The 25,057-nt window shown below is 23.7% G+C and overlaps 6 protein-coding genes and 1 long non-coding RNA gene across 7 annotated transcripts; all 7 read right to left on the reverse strand.

Moving 5' to 3' along the window:
• Positions 1-166: 166 nt before the first annotated feature.
• On the reverse strand, positions 167-2,048 carry LOC128955515 (nuclear hormone receptor HR96-like). Its single transcript, XM_054301190.1, has 7 exons — positions 1,999-2,048; positions 1,770-1,840; positions 1,518-1,622; positions 838-1,383; positions 619-768; positions 468-529; positions 167-380 (listed from the first exon to the last, which is right to left on the reverse strand). Exons 3-7 carry the CDS (start codon positions 1,530-1,532, stop codon positions 167-169), a joined length of 987 nt encoding a protein of 328 aa, XP_054157165.1. The 5' UTR covers positions 1,533-1,622; positions 1,770-1,840; positions 1,999-2,048.
• Positions 2,049-2,675: 627 nt separating this feature from the next.
• LOC128955516 (nuclear hormone receptor HR96-like) lies at positions 2,676-4,499 on the reverse strand. The gene is made up of 7 exons (XM_054301191.1): positions 4,465-4,499; positions 4,250-4,320; positions 4,051-4,155; positions 3,363-3,953; positions 3,134-3,283; positions 2,994-3,055; positions 2,676-2,919 (listed from the first exon to the last, which is right to left on the reverse strand). Exons 3-7 carry the CDS (start codon positions 4,063-4,065, stop codon positions 2,676-2,678), a joined length of 1,062 nt encoding a protein of 353 aa, XP_054157166.1. The 5' UTR covers positions 4,066-4,155; positions 4,250-4,320; positions 4,465-4,499.
• Positions 4,500-5,172: 673 nt separating this feature from the next.
• On the reverse strand, positions 5,173-7,326 carry LOC128955518 (nuclear hormone receptor HR96-like). Its single transcript, XM_054301192.1, has 7 exons — positions 7,275-7,326; positions 7,080-7,150; positions 6,882-6,986; positions 6,107-6,826; positions 5,608-5,751; positions 5,458-5,519; positions 5,173-5,395 (listed from the first exon to the last, which is right to left on the reverse strand). The coding sequence occupies exons 3-7, from the start codon at positions 6,888-6,890 to the stop codon at positions 5,173-5,175; spliced, it is 1,158 nt and encodes a 385-aa protein (XP_054157167.1). The 5' UTR covers positions 6,891-6,986; positions 7,080-7,150; positions 7,275-7,326.
• A 921-nt stretch (positions 7,327-8,247) lies between these two features.
• Positions 8,248-10,425, reverse strand: LOC128955519 (vitamin D3 receptor B-like). The gene is made up of 7 exons (XM_054301193.1): positions 10,359-10,425; positions 10,177-10,247; positions 9,977-10,081; positions 9,185-9,910; positions 8,732-8,875; positions 8,553-8,614; positions 8,248-8,467 (listed from the first exon to the last, which is right to left on the reverse strand). Exons 1-7 carry the CDS (start codon positions 10,423-10,425, stop codon positions 8,248-8,250), a joined length of 1,395 nt encoding a protein of 464 aa, XP_054157168.1.
• A 1,403-nt stretch (positions 10,426-11,828) lies between these two features.
• LOC128955520 (nuclear hormone receptor HR96-like) lies at positions 11,829-14,056 on the reverse strand. The gene is made up of 7 exons (XM_054301194.1): positions 13,999-14,056; positions 13,817-13,884; positions 13,626-13,730; positions 12,814-13,560; positions 12,394-12,537; positions 12,199-12,260; positions 11,829-12,057 (listed from the first exon to the last, which is right to left on the reverse strand). Exons 1-7 carry the CDS (start codon positions 14,054-14,056, stop codon positions 11,829-11,831), a joined length of 1,413 nt encoding a protein of 470 aa, XP_054157169.1.
• Positions 14,057-14,598: 542 nt separating this feature from the next.
• On the reverse strand, positions 14,599-17,241 carry LOC128955521 (uncharacterized). Its single transcript, XM_054301195.1, has 6 exons — positions 17,218-17,241; positions 17,062-17,132; positions 16,891-16,995; positions 16,015-16,773; positions 15,737-15,880; positions 14,599-14,667 (listed from the first exon to the last, which is right to left on the reverse strand). Exons 3-6 carry the CDS (start codon positions 16,897-16,899, stop codon positions 14,599-14,601), a joined length of 981 nt encoding a protein of 326 aa, XP_054157170.1. The 5' UTR covers positions 16,900-16,995; positions 17,062-17,132; positions 17,218-17,241.
• A 4,791-nt stretch (positions 17,242-22,032) lies between these two features.
• Positions 22,033-22,550, reverse strand: LOC128956234 (uncharacterized). Its single transcript, XR_008484506.1, has 3 exons — positions 22,511-22,550; positions 22,357-22,418; positions 22,033-22,212 (listed from the first exon to the last, which is right to left on the reverse strand). It is a non-coding gene; the product is annotated as an uncharacterized LOC128956234 (long non-coding RNA).
• Between the last annotated feature and the right edge of the window lie 2,507 nt (positions 22,551-25,057).

Here is a 25,057-nt window from a genome sequence, read left to right on the forward strand (position 1 = left end):
TATAATGTATTATTTACAGTTAATTCTTATTGATTAATATAAAATAAATTCAATAATAAAATTATATATTATTTACAATATTAAAAAGTTTTTTTTAATGATTGTTATTAACAATTTGTTAATATCAAATAGTCATTATCATTCACACACACAAAAAAAATTGTTATTAAAAATTATAAACTTCTCTAACTAGTGGTCCATAATATGACATATATTGTTGATAATCAGTGTATTCAATGCGCTTCTGTAGTTCACGGACTGTCGGCAAATCCATTAGTGATGACATTATGATCTGCAATCGTGTCATCCATTGATAATCGGACCGGTATTTCAATTGAAGATATCGTTGCAATAAATATATGTATAATTGTTGTTCAAGTCTTTTTAAAAAACAGAAACAAAATGATTACAAAAAAAATTAATGTAAAATAATTAATTAACTGATTTTTGTTGTTGTTATTACATACTTGATTACATGCCTGTGCTTGAGATCTGGTAGGTTAGGATTGAACAATACTATCGCCGACAGCTATTTAGGATATGGTAATACCAGGGTTAAGTTAATATGTATATTAATAATAATTATTACACAAAAAAACAAACAACACAATTACATACCAGTGCTATGATAATCGGGTCGGATCGACACTGGATCAGCATATTGGTTATAAGTTTAGTAAACAATTTTGCTAACTGGTTATCGATACGGTGTCCTGTAGTTGACCAGTAGGTGACATCCGTAATAACCATTAGTGATGTGTTATTATCCTATAATAATAATAGCAATTAAAATATTTATGCACACAATTATCTCAACAATATTATACTACTATTTACAATATAAAAGATAAAATTGTTGACATCACTGTCAAAATAGTAGATCATCTTTATTATCATCTGATCCAGTGATCCGTGTTTGACCAGTTGCCATTGATCATCGGCGCACAGTTGTCTATACGGTTGGACACGTTTAACATAGAAGACAATCTCGCGAATCGATTCCTCGATTCTCTGTTGACTTAATCGCATGATATCCTGTTTGCTGTTCAGTCGGACAATGTTTTTGCTGACCGGATGCCGATAAACACTGGTAGCGATCAACAGTTCTGAGATACGTTTGATTTGTAACTGATTCAGACCCTCGTAGTCAACCATCGGCTCAGGTATGATGAATACACTGTTCAATATTTGACTTCTTTTTTCAATTTGATCCAACTTTTCTGATACAGTCTCCCTGTTCTGGCTATTGTTGTTGTTGTTGTTGTCCAACCATTTGGTAAATTCATACCAATCGTCATCACTGACTGTCGATTCATTTGTATTAATATCCAGATCAGTCATATCATTATTATCGATCAATTTTTTCTTTTTAAAGACCAATTGCTAAATATATATATATATATATATATATATAGAGTATATATAAAATATATAAATTATCAATTATACAATTTTTAAAAATTATTTATACATAATATGAATATAATATTAATTAATTAATTAAATATCATAAATACCTTTTTCATACCCATTGTATAACATATATTTAATCGGCATTTGGGACAATACTTTCTTGTCTCTGTATTTATAATACAGTTTCCATTTGATACACATATTAATTGCTAAATTAATTTCAAGAAAAAAATAATAATTATTTTAAATTATAAGTATTTGTTTGTTTGTTTTTTTTTTTTTGTTGACCAAAAAACTATATAATTTTTATAATATAAAAAATTAAAAACAATTAACAAATATTAATAAATAATTACCGATTTTCTAGTGATATGTCTCCTAAAAAATAATTTACACGATTCACATGTTTGTACTCCAAAATGTCTACCTATTTGTTAAAAAAATTAATTAAATTATTTTATTTATAAAAAATTAAAAACAATAGTAAGATATCTAATATACTGTATATATATTATAATAAAATTACTTAAATATAATAAATCTAAAATTTTCTAATACAATATTTTGGCTAAAATTTAAACATACCGTTTGATATGTCTCCACATATTAAGCAGAAAATTGGAGTTTTATTTTGTTTATTCATTAATTAATTATTTATTTTTAAACTTAACTTAGTTTATACACAACAAACAAACAAAAAATTACAACAACATTATAAATAGTAAAAATTTAATCAAAAAAAAACTATAAACTTATTTATTATATTTAAAAAATATATATTCAGTATAAATATTATCAAATTAAGTACTAAATATGATAATACTGTAGTAGTAATGATAATAGTCATAGTAATATGTTTTACAAATATTAATATAATATTTAATGCAATAAGTTTTTAATGATAAATCTTTTTTAAAAATTTATATTAAATGTTAATATTTGTTTAATGCACTTAATTATTATAATTCTATACTTATTTACAATTATTGCATATTTAATAATAATAATAATAATTTTCTTACTATTAATTACTATTTATAATTAGCAATAATTTTATATCATATATTAAAATATTAATCAATTGGCAGCAAATTTTATTAATCAATTTGTAGTTTTATCATACTATTAGTCAATGATATTACTTAACATTATAGTACATGTAAATTGAGAATTATGCAAATTTAATATAATACAATATTTGTATAAATTTAATATAATACTAATAATAAATAAAATTTTATATAAAATATATATAAAAAAAATTATATTAAAAAATTATAGATTTCTTTAGCGAGTGGACCATAATATGAGGTAAATTCTGGTCCATATTTTGTTATATATTGTCGATAATCGTTGTGTTCAATGCGCTTATATATGTCACCCAATGTCCGCACATCCATAACTGTATTCATTATGGTCTGCAATCGTATCTCCCATTCCCTACCGAATCGGTATTTCCATTGCAAATATCGTTGCAATAAATATATGTATAATTGTTGTTCAAGTCTTTAATTGTTGATTTGAAAAAAAACAATATTAATAATAATTATTATTTAAAACAATGGATTCACATCTCATACTTGACTGTATGCCTGTGCTCGAGGTCCGGTAGGTATGGATTGAACATAACTATTGCCGATAGCTATGAATAATAATTATAATAATAATGATAATAATAGTACTATTATTATTAATAATAATAATACAGATAATTACACACCAATTCCGTGATAATCGGGTCATTTCGGCACTGGGACAGCATAGTAGTCAAAAATTTCATATAAACCGGTCTCAATTGACTGTCCAATTGGCGTCGGTTAGGACCCAGGTCTCTGGTGTCCTCGTAAAATGTCAACGATGTGTTACTATCCTATTAGATATAGTAATTTTTGCGGAAAATTAAATGATTGAAAACTATAAGTATATTATCCACAAAAAAAAATATTTACAATATATAAGACAAAATTGTTGATATTAGTATCAAAATAGTCGACCATCCTGACTATAAGCTGATCCAGTGACCCGTATCTGACCAATATCAACTGGTCATCGGTGCACAAATCCGTATACGATTGGACACGTTTGGCGTAAGCGATAATCTCCCGAATCGACTCCTCGGTTCTCTGTCGACTCAATTGCATAATATCTTCTTTGTTATTCAAATGGACAATGTTTTTGCTGACCCGATGCCGAAAAACACGGCCAGCGGTTATTAACTCATTGATACGGTTGACTTGTAGCTGATTGAGACCCTCGTAGTCGACCATTACAGTCTTAGGCTGTGCTATATTAGATACGTTGGTAGTAGTAGTGGTGGTGTCGTCTAATCTATGATTTTTTTCAATTTTATCTAACTTTCCATTACTAGACTCCCTGTCCTCCTCCTCCTCTTCACTATTGTTATCATTGTTGTTCAACCAGTTGGCAAACTCGTACCAAATGTCATCATTAAGTTTTTGAGACAATTCAGTTGATTTAATATCCAGATCATTGATATCATTATTTTTAATTAATCTATTAATGTTTGAATTAACCAATTCCTAAAAACAATTACAAACAAAAACACAAGTAATTAAAAACTAATTTTTATATTAAGAAAAAGTTTAATTAATTATAATTTCAATTAAATATAAATACCTGTTTCATACCCATTGAATAACATTTGTCTAATCGGCATTTGGGACACAATTTTCTTGTCGAAACATTTATAATACATTTCCCATTGGATGCACATATTAATTGCTAATGATTTTTGTTTATTATTAATTATTAACAAAATAATAATATTAATAATAGTTAATAAAATTAACTAAAACTAATCATTTTTTTTAACTACCGATTTTTTGTTGATATGTCTCCTAAAAAATAATTTACACGGTTCACATGTATATATTGAAAAATGTCTACCTATTTAAATCATAAATTGATTAAATTATAATTTAAGTTTAATAATTTTTATTTTTAACACTTAGTTAATTATTAACTAATAATTATTAGATGTAATTTGTTGTTTAGTAATTAGAAATATAAATAAATTAACTCAAAACATACCATTTGATTTGTCACCACATATTAAACATAAAATTGTATTTTCATTTAGATTATTCATTATTTATTATTTAATTTATTATTATTATTATTATGAAACTTTATTATTGGATTTTAAATTTTTGTTTTAGTAACATAAAAATATATATAATTTATATAAAGTTAGTAAACAAATATTTAGTTCAATAAAAATTTTTTATTAGAAACCATTATTGCTGTTAACTCGTGTAATAATTAGTAAGTTTTTACTTTATTTATTATTTGTGATACAACAATAAATTTTTATATCATTAATAATATCAGTAAAAAAAATAAAATTATATACACAATGTATTTTATATATATAATTACCTGTATATATATATACAGTATATACTGTGCATAATTTAAAGTTAAGTGAACAGCAAAATAAACAACCTTGATAATAAGTTTAGAGGAAAAAATATATAATACAATGTTAAATGACAATAAACTATATACTGTAGTAAATAAATTAATAAATATGCAATAATAACATTAAATGTAGAAATGCTAAATCAAATATATATATATATAAAGTCATTGACATTAAATAATATTAAAATAAATGTTTGTAAAATTTAAATAAGTTTTATAAATAAATAAATAAATTTATTTTTTTATTTTATTTTTTTTGAAATATAGTTTAGTTTGTTATTTATAATCATTAAAAAAAATGTTTGTGTGAATCAATCAGACGACATCCCAAGTCTCAAAAATCAACTCCCGGGCCAGTGGTCCGTAATAATTGATAATATGTTTACCTAAATCCATAGCCCATTGTTTTTGATAATCGCTTAGTGCATGAAAATTATCGATTGAAGTCATCAGACGACATAATCGGTTACCAGACTCCGACTCCGATTTCAATTGTAGATATCGTTTCAGTAAATATATATATAATTGTTGGTCCAGTCTATCAACAAAAAAAACAAATTAAATAATTAGTAAACAAAATATTAAATAACAAGTAATTACTTTATATTGTGACGGTGTTTGAGATTTGGTCGGTTCGGATCAAACAACACAATTGCTGTCATCTGAATTCAAATCAATTATTTAAATATATACTAATATATATGATATTTTGTTTAATTTATTTTTTGAGTAATTAATAAAATTAAATACCAAATCCATTATGATTTTATCTTGTGTCCAAACGGGCATAAATTGGTCCATTATTTTTGCCAACAATTGCATATAATTTTCATGATAATGTGAATTAAGTTTTTTAAACGTTACCATATTGACGATTATAGATTTTTTATCATCCTAATTGAAAAATAAAATTAAAAAAAATATATAATAAAATTATTGCAATAGTTTACAACAACAACAACAAAAAATCTAAAGTTTATATGTATGTCATTATAGGGTGTAAATTATTGAATTAAAATTTCAATTTTATACATAATTCAAATAGTTATCTAACTGTTAATAAAATATTTTAACTTATTATAATTATAAAGTTATAAATATATATATATAGTTTTAAATATTTAAATATATGTTTATAAATATAATATTGAAAATTTAATAGTACTGTATTATTCTGTATATTATAGTAGATAATTAATTATTGCAATTATAATTTTATATATATATATATATATATTAATATCATTACCACTGGTAATACAAAATATTGTAGATCCTTATCGTAACAGCTCAGGGATCTGAGCATCACTATATCATAGCACCCGTACTTTATCAGTGACATCTGATCGCTAAGACAACAGTTCCTGAATGATTGCAACCCTTTGGTAAACGAGACAATATCTTTGACCATTAGCTCCGACTTGAGTCCGGAAAATCGCATGATTTCGGTCAAGTCGGACACCCGTACAATGTTATCCTTACAAATCGGATAGTCTAATACCGATAGCGAGTTAAGTAACTCTGACATACGGTTGACTTCCAATTGGTTGAACCCTTGATGGTCTACCAGTTGAGAATAGACCGGTACTAATGTATGTGTGTCTAAGCTATAGTCATCAAACATATTGTTGATATCATAGTCGATGTCATCATCAGTAGTAATAGTCGTAATAATATTTTCAATTTCCATAATCTGATCCCTGAGCTCATCATTCGTAACATTTAACGAACTATCAATCAGTTCCCATAAACTTTCGTTATCTGTATTGTCATAATCGGTGTCCTGTGTTGTTGTTGTTGTTGTTGTTGACTGTGATTGTAGCGAACCGGTAGTTATCGACGGTTCCTCTGAATGGATGTCTTCATAACATTGTTGTTGTTTTCGTTCCCGTCTTATCTTCTTTTGTTGATTTTCTTCTAATAACTTATTATTTTTTATATCCCGTTCCTCAACTGTTTTTATCATTTCCTGTAAAAGTTTTTTTTAAAATAATAATTTAACTAAAATTTAAAAAATAAAATACTTTTTTCATTCCTGTGGCCAAACATTTATTTAGACGACATTTTTGACAAAATCTTCGCGTTGTTACTGTTATCACACATTTGCCATTTGATGGACAATTCAACCACTAGATTATGATAATGTTAATGAATTTTTTTAAAAAATAAATAAAATTTTTACATATTTTTTGTTGTTTAAAATTTTTTTAAAATTTTAATACCTTTTCTTTGAACGCACTTCGCCTGAAAAATGATTTACACGACTCGCAAGATATGACTGTAAAATGACGGCCTAATTGTGTATATAATGAAACCAAAAAAAAAATAAAAATAAAATACTATAAAATTTTAGTTATTATTTTTTTTATATAAAAAATTGTTATAATAATTAAATTGCATAATAAATTTTAATTTACCTGTCGCATTTTCGCCACATATTTTACAATGTTTTGTTGTATTATTATTATTATTATCGCTCATATTTGCTATTTTAACTATTTGTATTGTTTTTATAAATAAATATTTTTTTTTGTTTATAAATTTAGTCCACACACACACAACAAAATTAATTGCTGATTATTATCACAGTTTAGTTTGAAGTTATTATTTATTTATTTTTTATTATTATAATAATTTCAAATCAAAATAATTTAATAAATTTTATTAATATTTTGAAAGTTGAAAATTGTAATTTACATGTATTGATTTAAATTAAATTACAAATTAATTTTTATCCATATAAATATATTATCTAGTTAATTATCTAGCTACACAGTTTTTATTTAGATAAATAAAAACGTTATTAATATGAAATTGTTTTACTTGTTTTACTTATTAAGTATTTAATAATACATTTAGATAGCAAATAATTTTTTAAAAAAAATAAACAAATATTTGAAATAATTAAAAATTGAATTTGAAATTTAGAGAAATAATAATAAATATTATATTATTAAACAAAACAAAACAAAAATTTAAAATTATTAGTATTTTTAAAAAAATATCAATATTTATAGTATAATGTAAACTATGATGGCGTCTATTAAATAAACGATAAAAGTAAACAACCTTGATAATAACGTTTACTGGATGTTTTGTAATAGCAATCAAATTATATTAAATCATATATATAAATATATAGTCAATAATTAATTAATAAATAATAATAAAGTAATTTTAGAAATATTGAATAAAATATAAATATTAATATATATATTAAATAAATATATATATATATAAAATCAAACTAAAGTCATTGACATTAAGATATTTAAATTGATATATTGAAAGTTTAATTAATTTTAATAAATAAATATATTTTATTTTTATAAATAGTTTAGTTTGTTATTTATATAATTATAAAAAAAAAGTTGTGAATCAGACAACTTATCAACACTGGGGCCAAATCACTTCCCGGGCCAGTGGGCCGTAACGTTTGACTATATTTTTACTTAAACCCATTGCCCATTGTTTTTGATAATCGGTTAACACATGAAACAAACCCATTGAAGTCATTAGACGACATAATCGGATACCAGACTCAGAGTCGGACACCCATTTCAATCGTAGATATCGTTGCAATAAATATATATATAATTGTTGGTCCAGTCTATCAACCAAAAAAAAAAAATTAAAATAAATATAATATTTGCAATAAATAGTAATAAACAAAACATTAAATAACAAGTAATTACTTTATATTGTGACGGTGTTTGAGATTTGGTCGGTTCGGATCAAAGAATACAATTGCCGTCATCTGAATTAAAATATAAAACAAATTATTTAATATATATATATATATAAATATATGATATTTTTAATAGTTTTTTTTATAAAAAAAATAATTAATTAATTTGATAATATTAATTTTTACCAAATCCATTATGACTTTATCATGTTTCCAAAATGGCATAAACTGGTTCATTAATTTCATTAATAATTGCATAAAATTACCAAGATAGTCTAAATTAAATTTCTTAAAAGAGACCAAACTGATAATCATGGATTTTTTATCATCCTAATAAAAAAATGTTTAAAAAATTAAAAAAAAATATATAAATATAATTAAATTTCAGTTTAAATTATAATTAATTTGTTTTAAAAAGCTATTTACACAAAATAAATCTAAACCTTCTAGTTTTTGAATTAAATTTTTTTTACATAATTCTAATATAGTATCTCTAATAAAAATAGTTAAGTTTTTAATTTTTTTTAAAAATTGTTATAATTATAAATATCTTATTAAATTTTACTAGTGCACATATACATATACACATAATTAATTAATGCAATTTAAATTTTTTTTTAAAAATGTTAATATCATTACCACTGGTAATACAAAATTATGTAGATCCTTATCGTAACAGCTCAGGGATCTGAGCATCAATATATCATAGAAGCCGTGCTTTATCAGTGACAACTGGTCGTCCAAACAATAGGTCCTGAATGACTCCAATCCTTTGGTAAACGAGACAATATCTTTGACCATTAGCTCCGACCGGAGTCCGGACAGTCGTATAATTTCAGTCAAGTCGGTCACCCGTACAATGTTATCCTTGAAAACTGGATAGTCTAATACTGATAGCGAGTTAAGCAACTCTGACATACGGTTGACTTCCAGTTGGTTCAACCCTTGATGGTCTACCAGTTGTGAATAGACCGGTACTAATGAATGTTTTTCTAAGCTATAGTCATCATACAGTTTGTTGTTGGTATCGGCCGAGTCGTTGTCAACTATAGTAGTTATAGTAATACTATTTTCAATTTCCATAATCTGATCCCTGAGCTGATCATTGTTAAAATTTAACGAACTGTCAATCAGTTCCCATAGACTATCGTTATCTGTATTGTCATAATCGGTGTTTTTTATTGTTATTGTTGTTGTCGTTGTTGTCGGTGATTGTGTCAAATCGGTAGTTATCAACCTTTCCTCTGAACGGATGTTTTCATAACATTGTTGTTGTTTTTGTTGTTCCCGTCGTATCTTTTTCTGTCGTTTTTCTTCTAATAATTTCTTTTTTATCTCCCGTTCCTCATCTGTTTTTACCATTTCCTGTAGAAGTTTAGGGGAAAAAATTAATTAAAGTTTTAATTTTTTTAAAACTAAAACTAAAAATACTTTTTTCATTCCTGCGTTCAAACATTTAATTAGACGACATTTTTGACACAATTTTCTTGTGGTTACTGTTATCACACATTTGCCATTTGATGGACAATTCAACCACTAGATTATGATAATGTTTTTAATGAAATTAAAAATAAATATAAAATTTTACGGTTTTTTTCTGTCAAAAAAAGTTTAAGTAAAAACTTATATACCATTCCTTTGAAGGCATTTCGTCTGAAAAATGCTTTACACGACTCGCAAGTTGTGACTGAAAAATGACGGCCTTATTGTGTGTCGATAATAATGAAACATAAAAAAAAATAAAATTTTAGTTATTTATTAGTTTAAAAAATTATTATAAAAATTAATTAATTAATTAATAAATTTAAATTACCTGTCGCTTTATCGCTATCACATATCTCACAATGTTTTGTTAGCTTATAATTATTATTATCGCTCATATTTGCTATTAAACTACTGTATTGTTTAATATATATGTTTATAGTACACACACACACACAACAAAATTAATTGCTAATTATTATTTTGTTTATAAATTATATCACAGATTTATTTTTGTTATTATTAATTAACAATAATTATTATTATTAGGTATAATTTGTTGTCTAGTAATCAATAAAAAAATATATAAAAATTTAAATTTAAATCAATAACTCAACAAAAAAAATACCATTTGATTTGTTCATCAATTTAAGTTGAAAACATAAAATTGTAGTTTCATTTATAAATTATTTAATTAATTAATTAATTATTATGAAACTTTATTATTGAATATTAAATTTTTGTTTTAATAACATTGAAAATATTTAATTCATTAAAAATTTTATTATAAACCATGATTGTTGTTAACTTTCAATTGCTAATAATTATAGTAAGTTTTTTCTGCTTTATTTATAATTTGTTTAACTACTGATATATTTATATATATTATATTATCATAAAATATCAGTATAGATAAATTTTTATAAAATTATATACACTGTGTGTAATATAAATTACCTGTATACTGTACTCTCTATATAATAGATTAGTATAATAAAAAATAATCAACCATGATAATAACGTTTACAGGAAAAAAGATAAAATGTTGACTAATAATCAAATATATAGTACACAAATGTACTGTATATAAAACTATAGTTTATTAAATTAATATTATTAATATATATATATAGTCAATAATTTATAAATAATACTAAATCAAATATATATATAAATATTTATAAATATTATGAAAAATAAAGTCATTAACATTAAAGATATTAAAACAAATTTATGGAAAGTTTAATAAATAAATTTATTTATTTTTTTGTCAACAAAAATAGTTTAGTTTGTTATTTATAATGTCTTAAAATGTTAGGCAACTTCTCAATTCACGGGCCAAATCACTTCCCGGGCCAGTGGGCCGTAAAGTTTGACAATATTATTACTTAAACCCATAGCACATTGATAATCGGTTAGCACATGAAATAAACCCATTGAAGTTATGAGCCGATAATTAATTATTATATCAATCAATTTAAAATTGAATTGAAATTTTTTAACAAATATCAATAATAACTATTATTATTATTATTAAAATTGATTAAAATAAAACAACCAATTTTATTATTATTATTATTTAACAATTTTATCAAATTTCTATTCTTTTAATTGATAAAATTATATTAGTTTTAAACGATCAAAATATTTGATTATTTGTTAGTTAAAAACAAAATAAAGTAATAAAATTATTGTGAAATATCAAGGTTTATTTGATAAAATAGAAATAATCTATATATTAATATATATATATATAATTGATATAAAATTGTCAATTATTATATATATATATATAAATATTTTAGTCGTCATCCAAATCTGGCCAAAACATCTCCCGAAGCAGTGGTCCGTAATATTTCAAATATTTTTTATACTCTTTGATACCGTAATGTCGCTGAAGATTACTGATTGTATGCGTATCGGACACTGTTGTCATCAGCCGATAGATCTGATCGCAGGACTCGGACTCGGATTTTAGTTTCAATAGCAGATATCGTTGCAACAAATATATGTATAATTGTTGTTCAAGTCTTTTTGAAAAAAATAAACAAATATAAAGTTTTTTTAGTAAATAAGTTAAATATGAATATCAATTGCTATATTAAAAAAAAACTATTGCAAATATAAATACCAATTAAATAGAGAAAAATCTTATTTTAAATTTAACTTACTTTATATTGTGACGGTGTTTAAGATTTGGTCGATTCGGATCAAACAACAAAATTACTGACAACTTAAATAAAAAAAAATTAATTTTTAAAAATAAAATAAATTTATATGATATACATATGTACATAATTATAATAGCACACTTCCCCCCCCCTCTAATAAAATAAATAGATAATAGACAATAATAATAAATATACCAGATCAATTATGACTCTATCCTCATTCCAAGCCGGTAAAAATTTGTCTAATAATTTATAAAATAATTGCATAAAACTATTGTAATAATCGGGATATTCGTTACAAAAAGCTTGCATATCGGCATATATTGATGTTTTTGAATCCTAAAAATAAAAACAAAAATAACCTTAGTAAAATTTTAGTTAAAAATTTAAGTAAATATTTTTAATTTAATTAAATATCTTCAATTTAATTAAATATCTTTAATTTAACTAAATATCTTTAAGTTAACTAAATATCTTTAATTTAATTAAATATTTTTAATTTAATTAAATATCTTTAATTTAATTAAATATCTTTAATTTAATTAAATATTTTTAATTTAATTAAACATCTTTAATTTAACTAAATATATATATATATATAACTTTAATCCTTACAATAGGTATGATAAAATTTTTTAGTTTTTTATCATAAAAATCGATGGACCGGACAAACAATATCTCTCCGCACCCGTACTTGATTAGCGACAACTGGTCATCCGGACAACAATTTCTAAATGATTGTAAACTTTTTGTAAAATTAATACAATTCATGACCGACTGTTCAGTAATTCGTGCGGACAGTTGTATCACTTCCAACATGTTTGACATCTTGATTATGTTGTCCTTACAGAGTGTAAACTGGAATAGTTTTGCGGATGAGTCTATAATTTCAGTGATACGGTTGGTCTCCAACTGATTCAGGCCGTTATGGTCGACCAGTTCCCGATATATGGGAACCACTCTATGCTTTAATCTCATCAGCCGTTCCAATGGTAGTGTGCCGTCAAATATGCTGTAAGTAGTGTTTTTATCGGCCAACTCGTTGTTGTCGATGATATCGTCATCATCAAAGTTTTCCATCTGAATCTGATCCCTGAGCTCATCGTCGCTGATAATCAATGTGCTGTCAATTATTTTCATCAGATAATCATTACAGTCGTTATCGTCAGGTATGATATCAGTGTCGATATGTGGTGGAGATGTCTGTGATTGTGGCGAACCGGTAGTCATTGTGGACGACTCCTCCACTGAACGGATGTTGTCTTCAACACAATATTGTTGTTGTTTTAGTTGTTTTTTCTGTCGATTTTCTTCGACTAACTTTTTTCTTGACTCTCTTTCCTCAATGTTTTTCAACATTTCCTAAATTAAATAAATATATATTTAAAAAATTAATTAATTATCTAAAAAATAAATAAAATAAATACTTTTTTCATTCCGGCGGTAAAACATTTATTTAGACGACATTTTTGACATAACTTTCGTGTCTTTGCTGTTATAATACAATTGCCATTTGATGGACAATCCAATGACTAATTTAATATTTACAATAAATAAATGATATTTTAATAATAAATAAAAATTTTTAATTAAAAAATATATAAATAAGTTTTACAACTTCTTTGAATGCATTTCGACGGAAAAATGCTTTACACGACTCGCAACTTATGACCGAAAAATTACGGCCTAATTGTTAGATCAAAAAAATTTTTTGTTAGTTATTAATTACAAATTAATTATTGAATTAATAAAACAAAATTAAAATTCAATTAAACATAAATTGAAAGAAAAATTAAATACCATTAGCTTTTTCGCCACAAATCTCACAAATTTTTGGTAGTTTTTTAATATCACTCATTATTATTATTATTATTATATTAAATCTAATGTTGTATCAATTTTTTGGTATCAATTTTATATTTCATATTTTAATAAAAATATATTACAACAAAATATTTAATAAAAACTTCATAATAATTATAGATAATTATTAATTTTGTTGTTGTTGTTGTTGTTATTAATTACTGATCAAACAATTTATAATTTTTTAAAAAAATATATCAAGGAAATTGTAAAATACATGTACATATAATTGTAAATAATTAATAATTTTGGTTATTATACAAGTAGTTATTATGTATTGATTATATGTTGTTTAGTTGTTTCATTCAATTATTGTATTCAAAATTTTTTATTTAACTTTTAAACTAATAAATAAACATTTAACACACACACACACACAAAACAAAAATGTCAACTTTATATTATTTATTTATTTAACTTTTAGGTAGATAACAAAAATTATTGGGTAGATAATTATGTATTTAAACATTACGTTTACAAACAGATAAAGTTAATATTGCTATTATTATTTTATAACAACAAAATATATTATTTGATTCAATATACATGTAATAACATTTGTAATTGAAATACATTGAAGTACATGAGGTTATCAATAGCTTTAGGCTAATTAAATAATAATAATAATAATAGTATAAAATAGTAATTAATTATATAAATATTAATAATGTTTGATGACTGGCATCTCAATGAAATACAATAATACATTAATTACATTATTAGTTAGTAATACATTTTTTTTTAAAATGCAAACTTTTATCGACTAATTTAACTAAATTTATTAATTTGCATTAATACTTAATATATTTTTTTTGAATAACAAAATGTTTTAAAACTATAAAATTAAAACGTATATAAAAATATTTAAATATTTAGATAATACTTACAGTATACATTAAGTAACTAACTTATCAAGGTCATATCAATAATAATTGTCAGTAATTGTATGTTTATAAATGTTTATAAATTTTTCTCATTCACACAATTAACTTGTTTAATATTGTCTATAATATTTATATAAAATTTTTAATATTTTAAGTTATCTATGTATGTAAATATAATTTTTTTATATACATATTTAGTAATACTGTTTAAAAATAATAGTAAAATGAAATTATAATATATAATTAATATTTATTGTAAATATTTTAACAATTTTTTTAAAAAAATACTACAAAAAATAAATAATCATTAATTGGTCAGTCATTATCATAATCATCGAAAAACATTTCCCGAATCAGTGGTCCGTAATATTTATAAAATTTTGAAGTATTATTGATATTTTGATTTTGTCGATGCAGTTCATTATATGTACGCAAATCGGCTACCGATGCCATCAGCTGACTGAGTCGGGTCCGCGAATCGGAGTCCGATCCCAGTTTCAACAGTAAATATCGTTGCAATAAATATATATATAATTGTTGGTCAAATCTATTGAATTTATTTTTTTTAAAAAAAATAAAATAAATCAATTGACAAAAAATACTACTTAATAATGTTAATATTACTTTATAATGTGACGGTACTTAAGATTGGGTCGGTTCGGATCCAATAACATGATTACTAATAACTGTAAGTTAGAAATATATATATATATATATATATATATATTTAAATACTTATTATAGTAATATATGATTTATTAATATATTAATTTAAAAAAAAATAAAATTACCAAGTCCATAATAACTCTATCGTTGTTTAATGCCATAATTATTTTGTCCATAAGCTTGTTATATATAGCATTTAAATAATCAAAATTGACGGGTCTTATATTTTTTACAGCATTTATGTCGGGTACTATTGACATATTATCATGCTAATTAATTATTTTAAAAAATATAAAAATCATAAAATAATTATTTAAATAAAAATTGGCATTTTTTATTTTGTTTTATTTTATCTCTACTCTCTAAATAATATAAATATATATTTTTTAATTAAAACACTTACTATAGGTATTATATGAGATTTTTGACACCTATCGTAACTCATTAATGTTTTGAGAAACACTACTTCACGGCACCCGTACTTTATTAGCGACAACTGGTCATCAATACAATAGTTGCCGAACGATAATTGCAAACATTTGGCAAAACTAATAGATTTGATGACCAACTGTTCCATATAAATGGCCGCTAGTTTGGCCAACTTATCCATGTCGGCAATCTTAACAATATTGTCCATACAGACAGTATAGTCTAGAACTTGAGATGAGTTTAATATTTCCGTAATACGGGTGCCCTCTAACTGGTTTAAGCCGTGATAGTCTACCAGTTCCCTGAATATGGGAACCACTTTATACTTATTGTGTGCATTGTATGCATTTAAGTGTAAACTTTTATCAAATACAGTGTCGGTGCCATCAATCGAGTAGTCGTTATCATAACTTTCATCAGCTGTTGTTGTAGTTGTTGTTATCATACAGTTGTTCTCAATCTCCACGATCTGATCCCTGAGCTTATCGTCGTCGACATTCATCACCGAACTGTTAAATAGTTGCCAAAAAATATCACTATTATTTGTGTCATCCGTATCCACGTATTGTGTGGTAGTTGTTATTGTCTGTGATTGTGGCGAACCTGTAGTTATTGATGACAACAAATCCACTGAACGGATGTCTTCTTCAACACATTGTTGTCGTTGTTTTAGTCGATTCTTCTGTCGATTCTTTCTTCTTAAAACATTTTCTTCATTAGTTTTAAACATTTCCTAATTTTTTTTTTATTTTTAAACATCAAATAAATTAATAATTAAATATACAGTATATATATATATTAATAACTATTATAAAAATAATATTTTTTTAATTATAATAATAATAATCACTTTTTTCATTCCTGTGGCCAAACATTTATTTAGTCGACATGTTTGACACGATTTTCGTGTTTTCGTTGTAATAAAACAATTGCCATTTGTTGGACAGTTTATTAACTATTTTTAATTATATTTATTTATTTTAGTAAAATACTAAATAAATTTATTTCCAGAAATTTTTACCGTTTCTTTGAATGCATTTCTACGGAAAAATGATTTACACGACTCGCAACTTATGACCGAAAAATTACGACCTAATTGTTTAGTTTAAAATAAAATACATAATTAATAGTTAAAATAAATTATAAATAATATTTTTTTATAAAAATGTTTAAATACCAAATGCTATTTCGCCACATATTTGGCATAAATATGATTTCATTTTATTGGCACTCATATTGTTATTTAATAAAAAAAAATTACTGATAGTTTATACAATGATTTTTTTTAAATTTCACAATTATTATTATTATAATTCAAATCATAATTGTAAATAAATATTACAACAACATAAATCACATTAAATAAACTTGATTATAAAATTAAAAGTTATTATTATTATTAGAAATAATACTATAATTTTTAAATAAATTAAATTTTCTTTTTAATAAATATCATTCATTATATCACTAATGAGTCGTTAATTGTATAGTACTTAAAAAAATTAAAAATCTATTATAATATACAGATAACTAAAACAATATTGTATTATTATTTTTTAAAAAAATACAAATATACAACAAAATGTCTAATTTTTTTGATAATATTTTATCATTTACTTAACCTATTTTATATTTTTGTAGATTACATTACAGTAGAAAATATTTAATAATATCAATTATATACAGTATATAATAATTAAACAAAAATTACTTAACAATTAAACGAAAATAGATTATTGAAATAATCAATCAAATTATATATTAATATAATAATAATAATAATATAAAAAAAACATTTAGAAACTTTAATAAAACTTTTTTTTTAATCTTTTTTTTGAACATATGTTTTTAAAAGTCTAACATTTTATTTAATATGTAAACTAATAATAATAACATTAATTAAATCATAATCATAATCAAAAATATTTAATTAAAAATTTAAAAAAAAATCAATTTTATGTGAAAATTTCACGAAAAACTGGTCCAAAATAATTCAGATAACTTTCGGTTGCATTTTCCACTTCAATATTGCTAACTATATTTAAATCGGTTAATGTGTTCATCAGATTTGTCATTTTGCTGGTCCACTGCCAGTCCCATCGGTACCGGGCCTGTAGGTAGCGTTGCAACAAATAGATGTACATTTTTTGTCGAGCACTGGTAGATTTTTGTTGATTAGGTGTTTTTCATACAAAGACAATATTTAACAACTATTTTATACAACTATTTGTTTACTGTATACTAACCTAATTATATCCCTATTGATTAGGTTTGGCCGATTGGGATTGAAAAATATAATCACTGTTAGCTAGTATTTTATAAAAAAAAATAATTTAATCAATAAAATTATATATAAAAAACTAAATTAAAAAATAGATACCAGGTCAAGTATAATTAGATCACAATTCCATTGCGGAAATAATTTATTAAAATAATTTCTATAAACAGTAAACAGATTGCGATTTTCATGCCTTATCAGTTCAATGTGTACTTGAAATGAGTTTGACTGATCCTGGTCAATTAATTTTTTTCATATTAAATAATTAGTATAACAACAACAAAATAAATATTTTTGATCTTGCTAAATTACCAATGGAAATGTCCATGTCTCATTGCGATCGTCATAGTAATAGTTGGCACGCATAACATGCACTTCCATACAGCCATACTTGACCAGTGCTAGCTTATCATTATCGCATACCTGTCCATCGTTGGTCATTGAACTAACAAATTTGACCAGATCGTGTGCGTGAAAATTTTCTAACCAATGAGCCCATAGTTCATAGTATTGTTGTACTGTTTGTGTACGAAGTATATGCCGTGTGGGCCGGTATTGGAAGACACCGGCGGCCAGACTCAGATCGGACAGCCGTTTGCACTCCATATCGTTCAATTCGTTGTACGTATTGATGGGACGGATAATCATTGTTGACCGCAAAAATATATCCAACTTTTTGAGATTTGTGTCCAGTTGTCTCTCGGCTTCGGCAACATTACCGGTGCTGGTGGTGGTAGTGGTCACATCTTTATTGATTGCTACCATTTTATTGAACACGTTTTGATTGTTTTCATAGATTGTAGCATAAAAATCCAAATCATCACTATTTTCATTGGTGTGGCCGGTGTTGGTGTCATCACTGAAACTGTCGGTAGTTGTTGTTGTGGTGGTGCTGACCACTGACAACTGTCCTCCAATTGATTCAAGTTTTTTCAATTTGTTAATATCGGCTAACATTTGCCGCCTATGTTTGTCCGACTCGTTTTGTAGACATTCCTATAGATTTTATATATATATTATATTTTTTTGGTAATTAATATAATTTTGTATGTATTTTATTATATACAGTATATTAATTAAAATTAATTAATTAATTAATAATAACAATACCTTTTTCATGCCGACAGCAAAACATTTCATTAGTCGACACTTTTTGCATAACTTTCTGTTTTCAATAGTTATGATACAATTGTTGGCAAAACGGCATATATGATACTAAATTAATTAATTAATTAATTAATAATTAATAATAGTTAAATTTTGTTTTATTTATTGATTAAAATACAGTGTTTGCACTAATATACACATACATCGGATCGCATACAATGTCTCCTGAAAAACACTTTACACGAGTCGCAAGTGATGGCACCGAAATTTCTACCTGTGCTCCCCCGCGCCCCACCCAAAAAATAGTATTGATTATACAGTACATAATAATAATAATTATTATTAATTGTGGTACTAATTGGATTTTTTACATACCGACACCTTTATCGCCGCATACTTGACATATTTTACACCTAATTTTACTATCCATTATATAATTATTATATATATATATTAGTAATTAGTATTAATTAATTCTTTGTATAACTACTAATATTAATAATAATAATATAAACACTTAATATAAACAATATTTATATATATATATAGAAATATTAATATTATATCAAACTAAAAAAATAAAAAACAACAACAAATATAAATTAATAATAATAATAATAAATGAATTAATTGATATTTTTGGTTTTATGAAATAATTTTCTAAAAATAATTACTGGTAATTATTAATATATTTATTTATTTATTAACAACATTAAAATTGTTTGTTATAATTTAATTAAAAAATAGTTATTTTCCCCGCTTTAAAATTTAGGGGTATTTATATATAAATTAACGATAACACATTAGTTAGTTGACCACATTATATAGTCAATAAAAATTTTTGAAAATCAAACTTTTATTTTATCACAAATCAAGGACTAATGTCACATCATTTGATAACTAACTTTGAAAAGATAAGATTATTTTTTTATGGTTAACTAATTTTAAAAATAAATATATAAATATTTATACATTAAGGTCCATCATTTAGTTATATATATATATTACGGTAGTTATTAGTATTATTTTTTTATTAATAAAAGGTAATAAATGCTATTCAATTATAATATACATAATGTATATATATATTTTTTATTTATTTATGACACATATCAACGTTAATGAAAATACTAAACTTTATCACTAATGATAACATTTAACAATTATTTGAAAATAATATATACCGTATATAATATACTAAATTAGAGTAATAACCAAGGTGCTCACATATCAAAGTTGGTTTAAAAATTAAAATTAAAAATACATAATAACTAATACATTTTTAAAAATTTAGAGATTAATTCTATATTTTTAAAAATAAATGATAAAAATTCAATGTATTTTATATAAAATTTATTATATTATTGTAGTATTGTATATTTATTTTTAGTTTAATGATAAAACAATTGTTTTTGTATTATCTACACAAAAAACAGTCAATTATACAGTATTACAAATTTATAGGATTAGTAAATTTTAATTTTTAAAAAAACAATTTATGCATGTGACTGATAATTTATCATTTATTTTAGAGTTATAGTAACTAACAAAAAAAACAGATAAGTTAAATCTGGGCATTTTTTTCAAATACCCAAACCGTTAAAACTAAAAAATAAAATAAAAATCTAAATCGTAATCAAATTAATAACCCGTATTTTTTTTGCCTGACCTATCAGTTAATTTTAATTGATTTTTGAAAAAAATTAAACCTAACCGTTTAAACTCATCTAGTCTATATAATAAAATATGAACTATTATTAAAAAAAAGTCCTCTATATATAAAGTTATATAAAGTTTATATACTTATCATATCATTTAATTATTTTTAGATAACTTGTACTCTTAAAAATTGTAAGTATTTTGTGCCAATTAAAAAAAATTGGCTATAATATCAATTAGCTTTTGATAGTGTAACGTAATTTGTTTTATTTTGAACACATTAAATATATTGATCTAATAGTATTGAATATTAATTGAATATATATATTACTTAATTAATTAATTAATGTTGATTTATTGATTAAGGATTATAGTTAGGATTAGGTACCAGGTTAGGTAACGGGGCCAGGAGACACTGATTTAGTGTCTAACACACATGTATTATATGTTAACGTAATTTGTTGTAACTTAATAAACCGCTATATGATACAAACCCCCCTCAGCTACAATCCAAATAAAATGATGTACCAAGGTAATGTCCTTAAAAACCAGAAAATAAAATTTTTACAAAAAAACAAAATAAAATCAATAACAATTAATTATATAACTGTCTTGCATATAATGCAAACATTTATACATTAATAAAATAAACATATTTAACTTTTTAACTAATTAACTTAAGCATGTATGGTATCATACAAAATATAAAAGTTATATATATATAWAAAAATATTTAATAATAGATAATTTAGTATTAATCATCTATTGTATACATATTATGATAATATTTTTCATATACTGTATATACCGGTATATATTAAAGTATTTTATTGATATTTATATGAAAATTTATGTACAAATTGATAAATTTTTAACAATAAAATTATAATACTATAATAATATTTAATAACAATTACTGTAAAAACTTAAGTAAGAATTTCGCGAAAAACTGGTCCAAAATAATGCAGATATTTTTCGGCCGCATTTTTTACCTCAATATTGCTAACAATATGCAAATCAGTCAATGTGTTCATCAAGTTTGCCATTTTGCTGGTCCATTGCCAGTCCCATCGGTATCGCACTTGTAGATAGCGTTGCATTAAATTGATGTACATTTTTTGCTGAGCACTGGTAGATTTTTTGTTGTATTGTTTTTGATTAGGTGTGTGTGTGTGTGTCATACAAAGACAAAAAAAAATTAAAATTATATATATATTTTATACAACTATTACAAATAAAATACTTTATTATTTACACATTTAGGGTACTAACCTAATTATATCCCTATTTAGTAGGTTTGGCCGATTAGGATTGTAAACTATAATCACTGTTAGCTAGTATTTTTAATGAAAAAAATTAATGAAAATTTTTGCTTGATACATTATTATTTATCTTGTATAAATAATTTTTAAAAAATAAATGATACCAGGTCAAGTATAATAAGATCGCAATTCCATTGAGAAAATATTTTATTAAAATAATTTCTATAAACGGTATAAATGTTGCGATTTTCATGCCTTAACAGTTCAATGTGTACTTGAAATGAGTTTGACTGATCCTGGTCAATTAATTTTTTGATAGATAACAACAAATTTAAACATATATTTTCAAATAAAAAAAAACATTAATAAATATTACAACAACAACAACATTGTTATTATATAAAACTAACCAATGGTATTGTCAATGTTTCCTTATGATTATCATAGTAATAGTTGGCACGCATAACATGCACTTCCATACAGCCATACTTGACCAGTGCTAGCTTATCATTATCGCATACCTGTCCATCTCTGGTCATTGAACTAACAAATTTGACCAGATCGTGTGCGTGAAAATTTTCCAACCAATGAGCCCATAGTTCATAGTATTGTTGTACTGTCTGTGCGCGCAATATATGCTGTGTGGGCCGGTATTGAAAGACACCGGCTGCCAGACTCAGATCGGACAGCCGTTTGCATTCAATATCGTTCAGCTCGTTGTACGTATTGATGGGACGGGTAGTCAGTACTGATCCCAAAAATATTGACAATAACTTATGATTCATGTCTAGTTGTTTATCAGTATCGCTGCACTTATCTAGGATAGTATCGGTGCTGGCGGTCAGCGATCTATTGAGTGCTACCATCTTATTGAACACATTTCGATTGTTTGTATAGATAGGGTCGTAAAAATCCGACTCATCTCTATCATCATCACTAGTAATAGTAGTAGTTGTAGTAGTAGTAGAAATGGTAGTCACCTGAGCTAACTGACCACTAGTTTCATCGCTTTTTAGTTTGTTTTTCTCGACTAACACTTGTTGTCTATATTTGTATGTTTTGTTTTGTAGGCATTCCTAGATTTTATTTAAACAATTATTATACAATTAAACTATTCTGATAATATATTATTTAAATAAAAAAAAATATTATTAATTATATATTATTTAACTAATTAACTGAAATAATACCTTTTTCATGCCGACTGCAAAACATTTAACTAATCGACAATTTTTGCATAACTTTCTATTGGTTTTAGTAATCACACACTGGTTAGTAAACCGGCAGACATTAGACTGTTGTCATTTTGAAAGACAAATATATTTAATAATTTTTTCGTCAATATATATAATAATAATAATAATAATAATAATATTTTTTGATAGTTTTTTGTCTGTTTGATTGATTGATACATACAAGGGATAGCTTCGGCTGAAAAACATTTTACACGAGTCGCATGTGATGATACCAAAATTTCTACCTGTCCTCCAAACAAACAAACAAACAAACAAAAAAATATAAATTATTGGATATGTATTAGAAATTATTATTTTGTAATACTAATTGAATTGAACTAGTTGAATTGATATAATTGTCCAGGTATACATACCGGTTCCTTTATCACCGCACACTTGACACTGTCTACTATCCGAGCTTTGACTATCCATTTATTAAAACAAAAATTAATTGTAAAATTATTAAAAAAAATTTAATAACAACAAAATTAATAGTTATTAATTTATTAAAATTATTACAATTACAATATTTAATTAGAGTATATTATTATTATTATTATTATTATTATTTTTGTAGTTTGTAGTACAATGCTAAACAAATGTTAACTGCTATTAATAATACTAGTAATTGTTTTTTTATATATAAAAAAAAACATCATTATATCTATAAAAATTACACATGTATGATAAATGCACTTATTAATAAACTTAAAAAATTTGATTTTTCTAGAAAAATAAAATCTAAACTAACAGTGCAAACATTATTTAAAAAAACTAATCATCTAAAATAACTATTTGTTTTGTGTTATTATAAATATAAATATATAGAAATAATAACAGATAACTAAAAATTAATATTATCAAAAGTACTACTACATGTACACAAAGTGCATATAGCAATATAATTATGTATTTATTTATTTATTATTAATATTTATCATATAATAACATTGAAATATTAGATATTTTTGTTTTTTGATAAATCATTTTGAGAAATTTTAATATAAATAAATAATATTAAGCAATAATTTTAGAAAAACCTACAAAAACTGGTCCCAAAATACAAATGCATATATATTTTTTTCAAACAAGCGTTTATAATGTTTTTTTAAAATAATAAAAATTGGTATTTTTATTTCAATTAGATTAGAAAATTAATTTTATTTTTTTGTAGTAATAAATAGTATTAAACATTTTATAATAATATGTCTAAACAAATAATATACTGTAATATTAGTATTATTTCTATCATGAGATTTAACAATTATTAGAAAATTTAATGTCAAATAATTCAAAAAATAATAGAAATAAACRAAAATAATATATAACTACAGTATAATTATAAATTTATATTATTAATTAATTGATAGTTGATTTATTTCAAACTCTATTTATTTTTATGTTTGTTTTATATTTGGGTTTTAATTATTCAATAACTGATAATTAATTAATTGCTTACTTTTTTTTGAAAAAATA

This window comes from Oppia nitens, unplaced genomic scaffold (genome assembly GCF_028296485.1).
Source record: "Oppia nitens isolate AA-2021 unplaced genomic scaffold, nextdenovo-longstitch-racon4-pilon3 scaffold2_pilon_pilon_pilon, whole genome shotgun sequence".
In the NCBI taxonomy this organism is placed as follows: Eukaryota; Metazoa; Arthropoda; class Arachnida; order Sarcoptiformes; family Oppiidae; genus Oppia; species Oppia nitens.

What these genes read in the sequence shown, in the direction of transcription:
- LOC128955515 (XM_054301190.1), bottom strand. An exon ending in ACAATTTTATCTTTTATATT is followed by an intron (nt 769 to 837) that starts GTAAATAGTAGT and finishes TTATTATTATAG; the next exon opens with GATAATAACACATCACTAAT. An exon ending in ACCCGATTATCATAGCACTG is followed by an intron (nt 530 to 618) that starts GTATGTAATTGT and finishes TATCCTAAATAG; the next exon opens with CTGTCGGCGATAGTATTGTT.
- LOC128955516 (XM_054301191.1), bottom strand. An exon ending in ACAATTTTGTCTTATATATT is followed by an intron (nt 3,284 to 3,362) that starts GTAAATATTTTT and finishes TATATCTAATAG; the next exon opens with GATAGTAACACATCGTTGAC. An exon ending in ACCCGATTATCACGGAATTG is followed by an intron (nt 3,056 to 3,133) that starts GTGTGTAATTAT and finishes TATTATTCATAG; the next exon opens with CTATCGGCAATAGTTATGTT.
- LOC128955518 (XM_054301192.1), bottom strand. An exon ending in AATATTTTGTATTACCAGTG is followed by an intron (nt 5,752 to 6,106) that starts GTAATGATATTA and finishes TTTTTCAATTAG; the next exon opens with GATGATAAAAAATCTATAAT. An exon ending in AAACACCGTCACAATATAAA is followed by an intron (nt 5,396 to 5,457) that starts GTAATTACTTGT and finishes TTTTGTTGATAG; the next exon opens with ACTGGACCAACAATTATATA.
- LOC128955519 (XM_054301193.1), bottom strand. Translation starts at nt 10,425, where the DNA reads ATGAGCGATAATAATAATTATAAGCTAACAAAACATTGTGAGATATGT. An exon ending in TGAACGCAGGAATGAAAAAA is followed by an intron (nt 9,911 to 9,976) that starts GTATTTTTAGTT and finishes AAACTTCTACAG; the next exon opens with GAAATGGTAAAAACAGATGA. An exon ending in AAACACCGTCACAATATAAA is followed by an intron (nt 8,468 to 8,552) that starts GTAATTACTTGT and finishes TTTGGTTGATAG; the next exon opens with ACTGGACCAACAATTATATA.
- LOC128955520 (XM_054301194.1), bottom strand. Translation starts at nt 14,056, where the DNA reads ATGAGTGATATTAAAAAACTACCAAAAATTTGTGAGATTTGTGGCGAA. An exon ending in AAAATTTTATCATACCTATT is followed by an intron (nt 12,538 to 12,813) that starts GTAAGGATTAAA and finishes TTTTATTTTTAG; the next exon opens with GATTCAAAAACATCAATATA. An exon ending in AAACACCGTCACAATATAAA is followed by an intron (nt 12,058 to 12,198) that starts GTAAGTTAAATT and finishes TTTTTCAAAAAG; the next exon opens with ACTTGAACAACAATTATACA.
- LOC128955521 (XM_054301195.1), bottom strand. An exon ending in AATCTCATATAATACCTATA is followed by an intron (nt 15,881 to 16,014) that starts GTAAGTGTTTTA and finishes ATAATTAATTAG; the next exon opens with CATGATAATATGTCAATAGT. An exon ending in ATAGAGTTATTATGGACTTG is followed by an intron (nt 14,668 to 15,736) that starts GTAATTTTATTT and finishes TTATTTAATTAG; the next exon opens with CCTAAAGCTATTGATAACCT.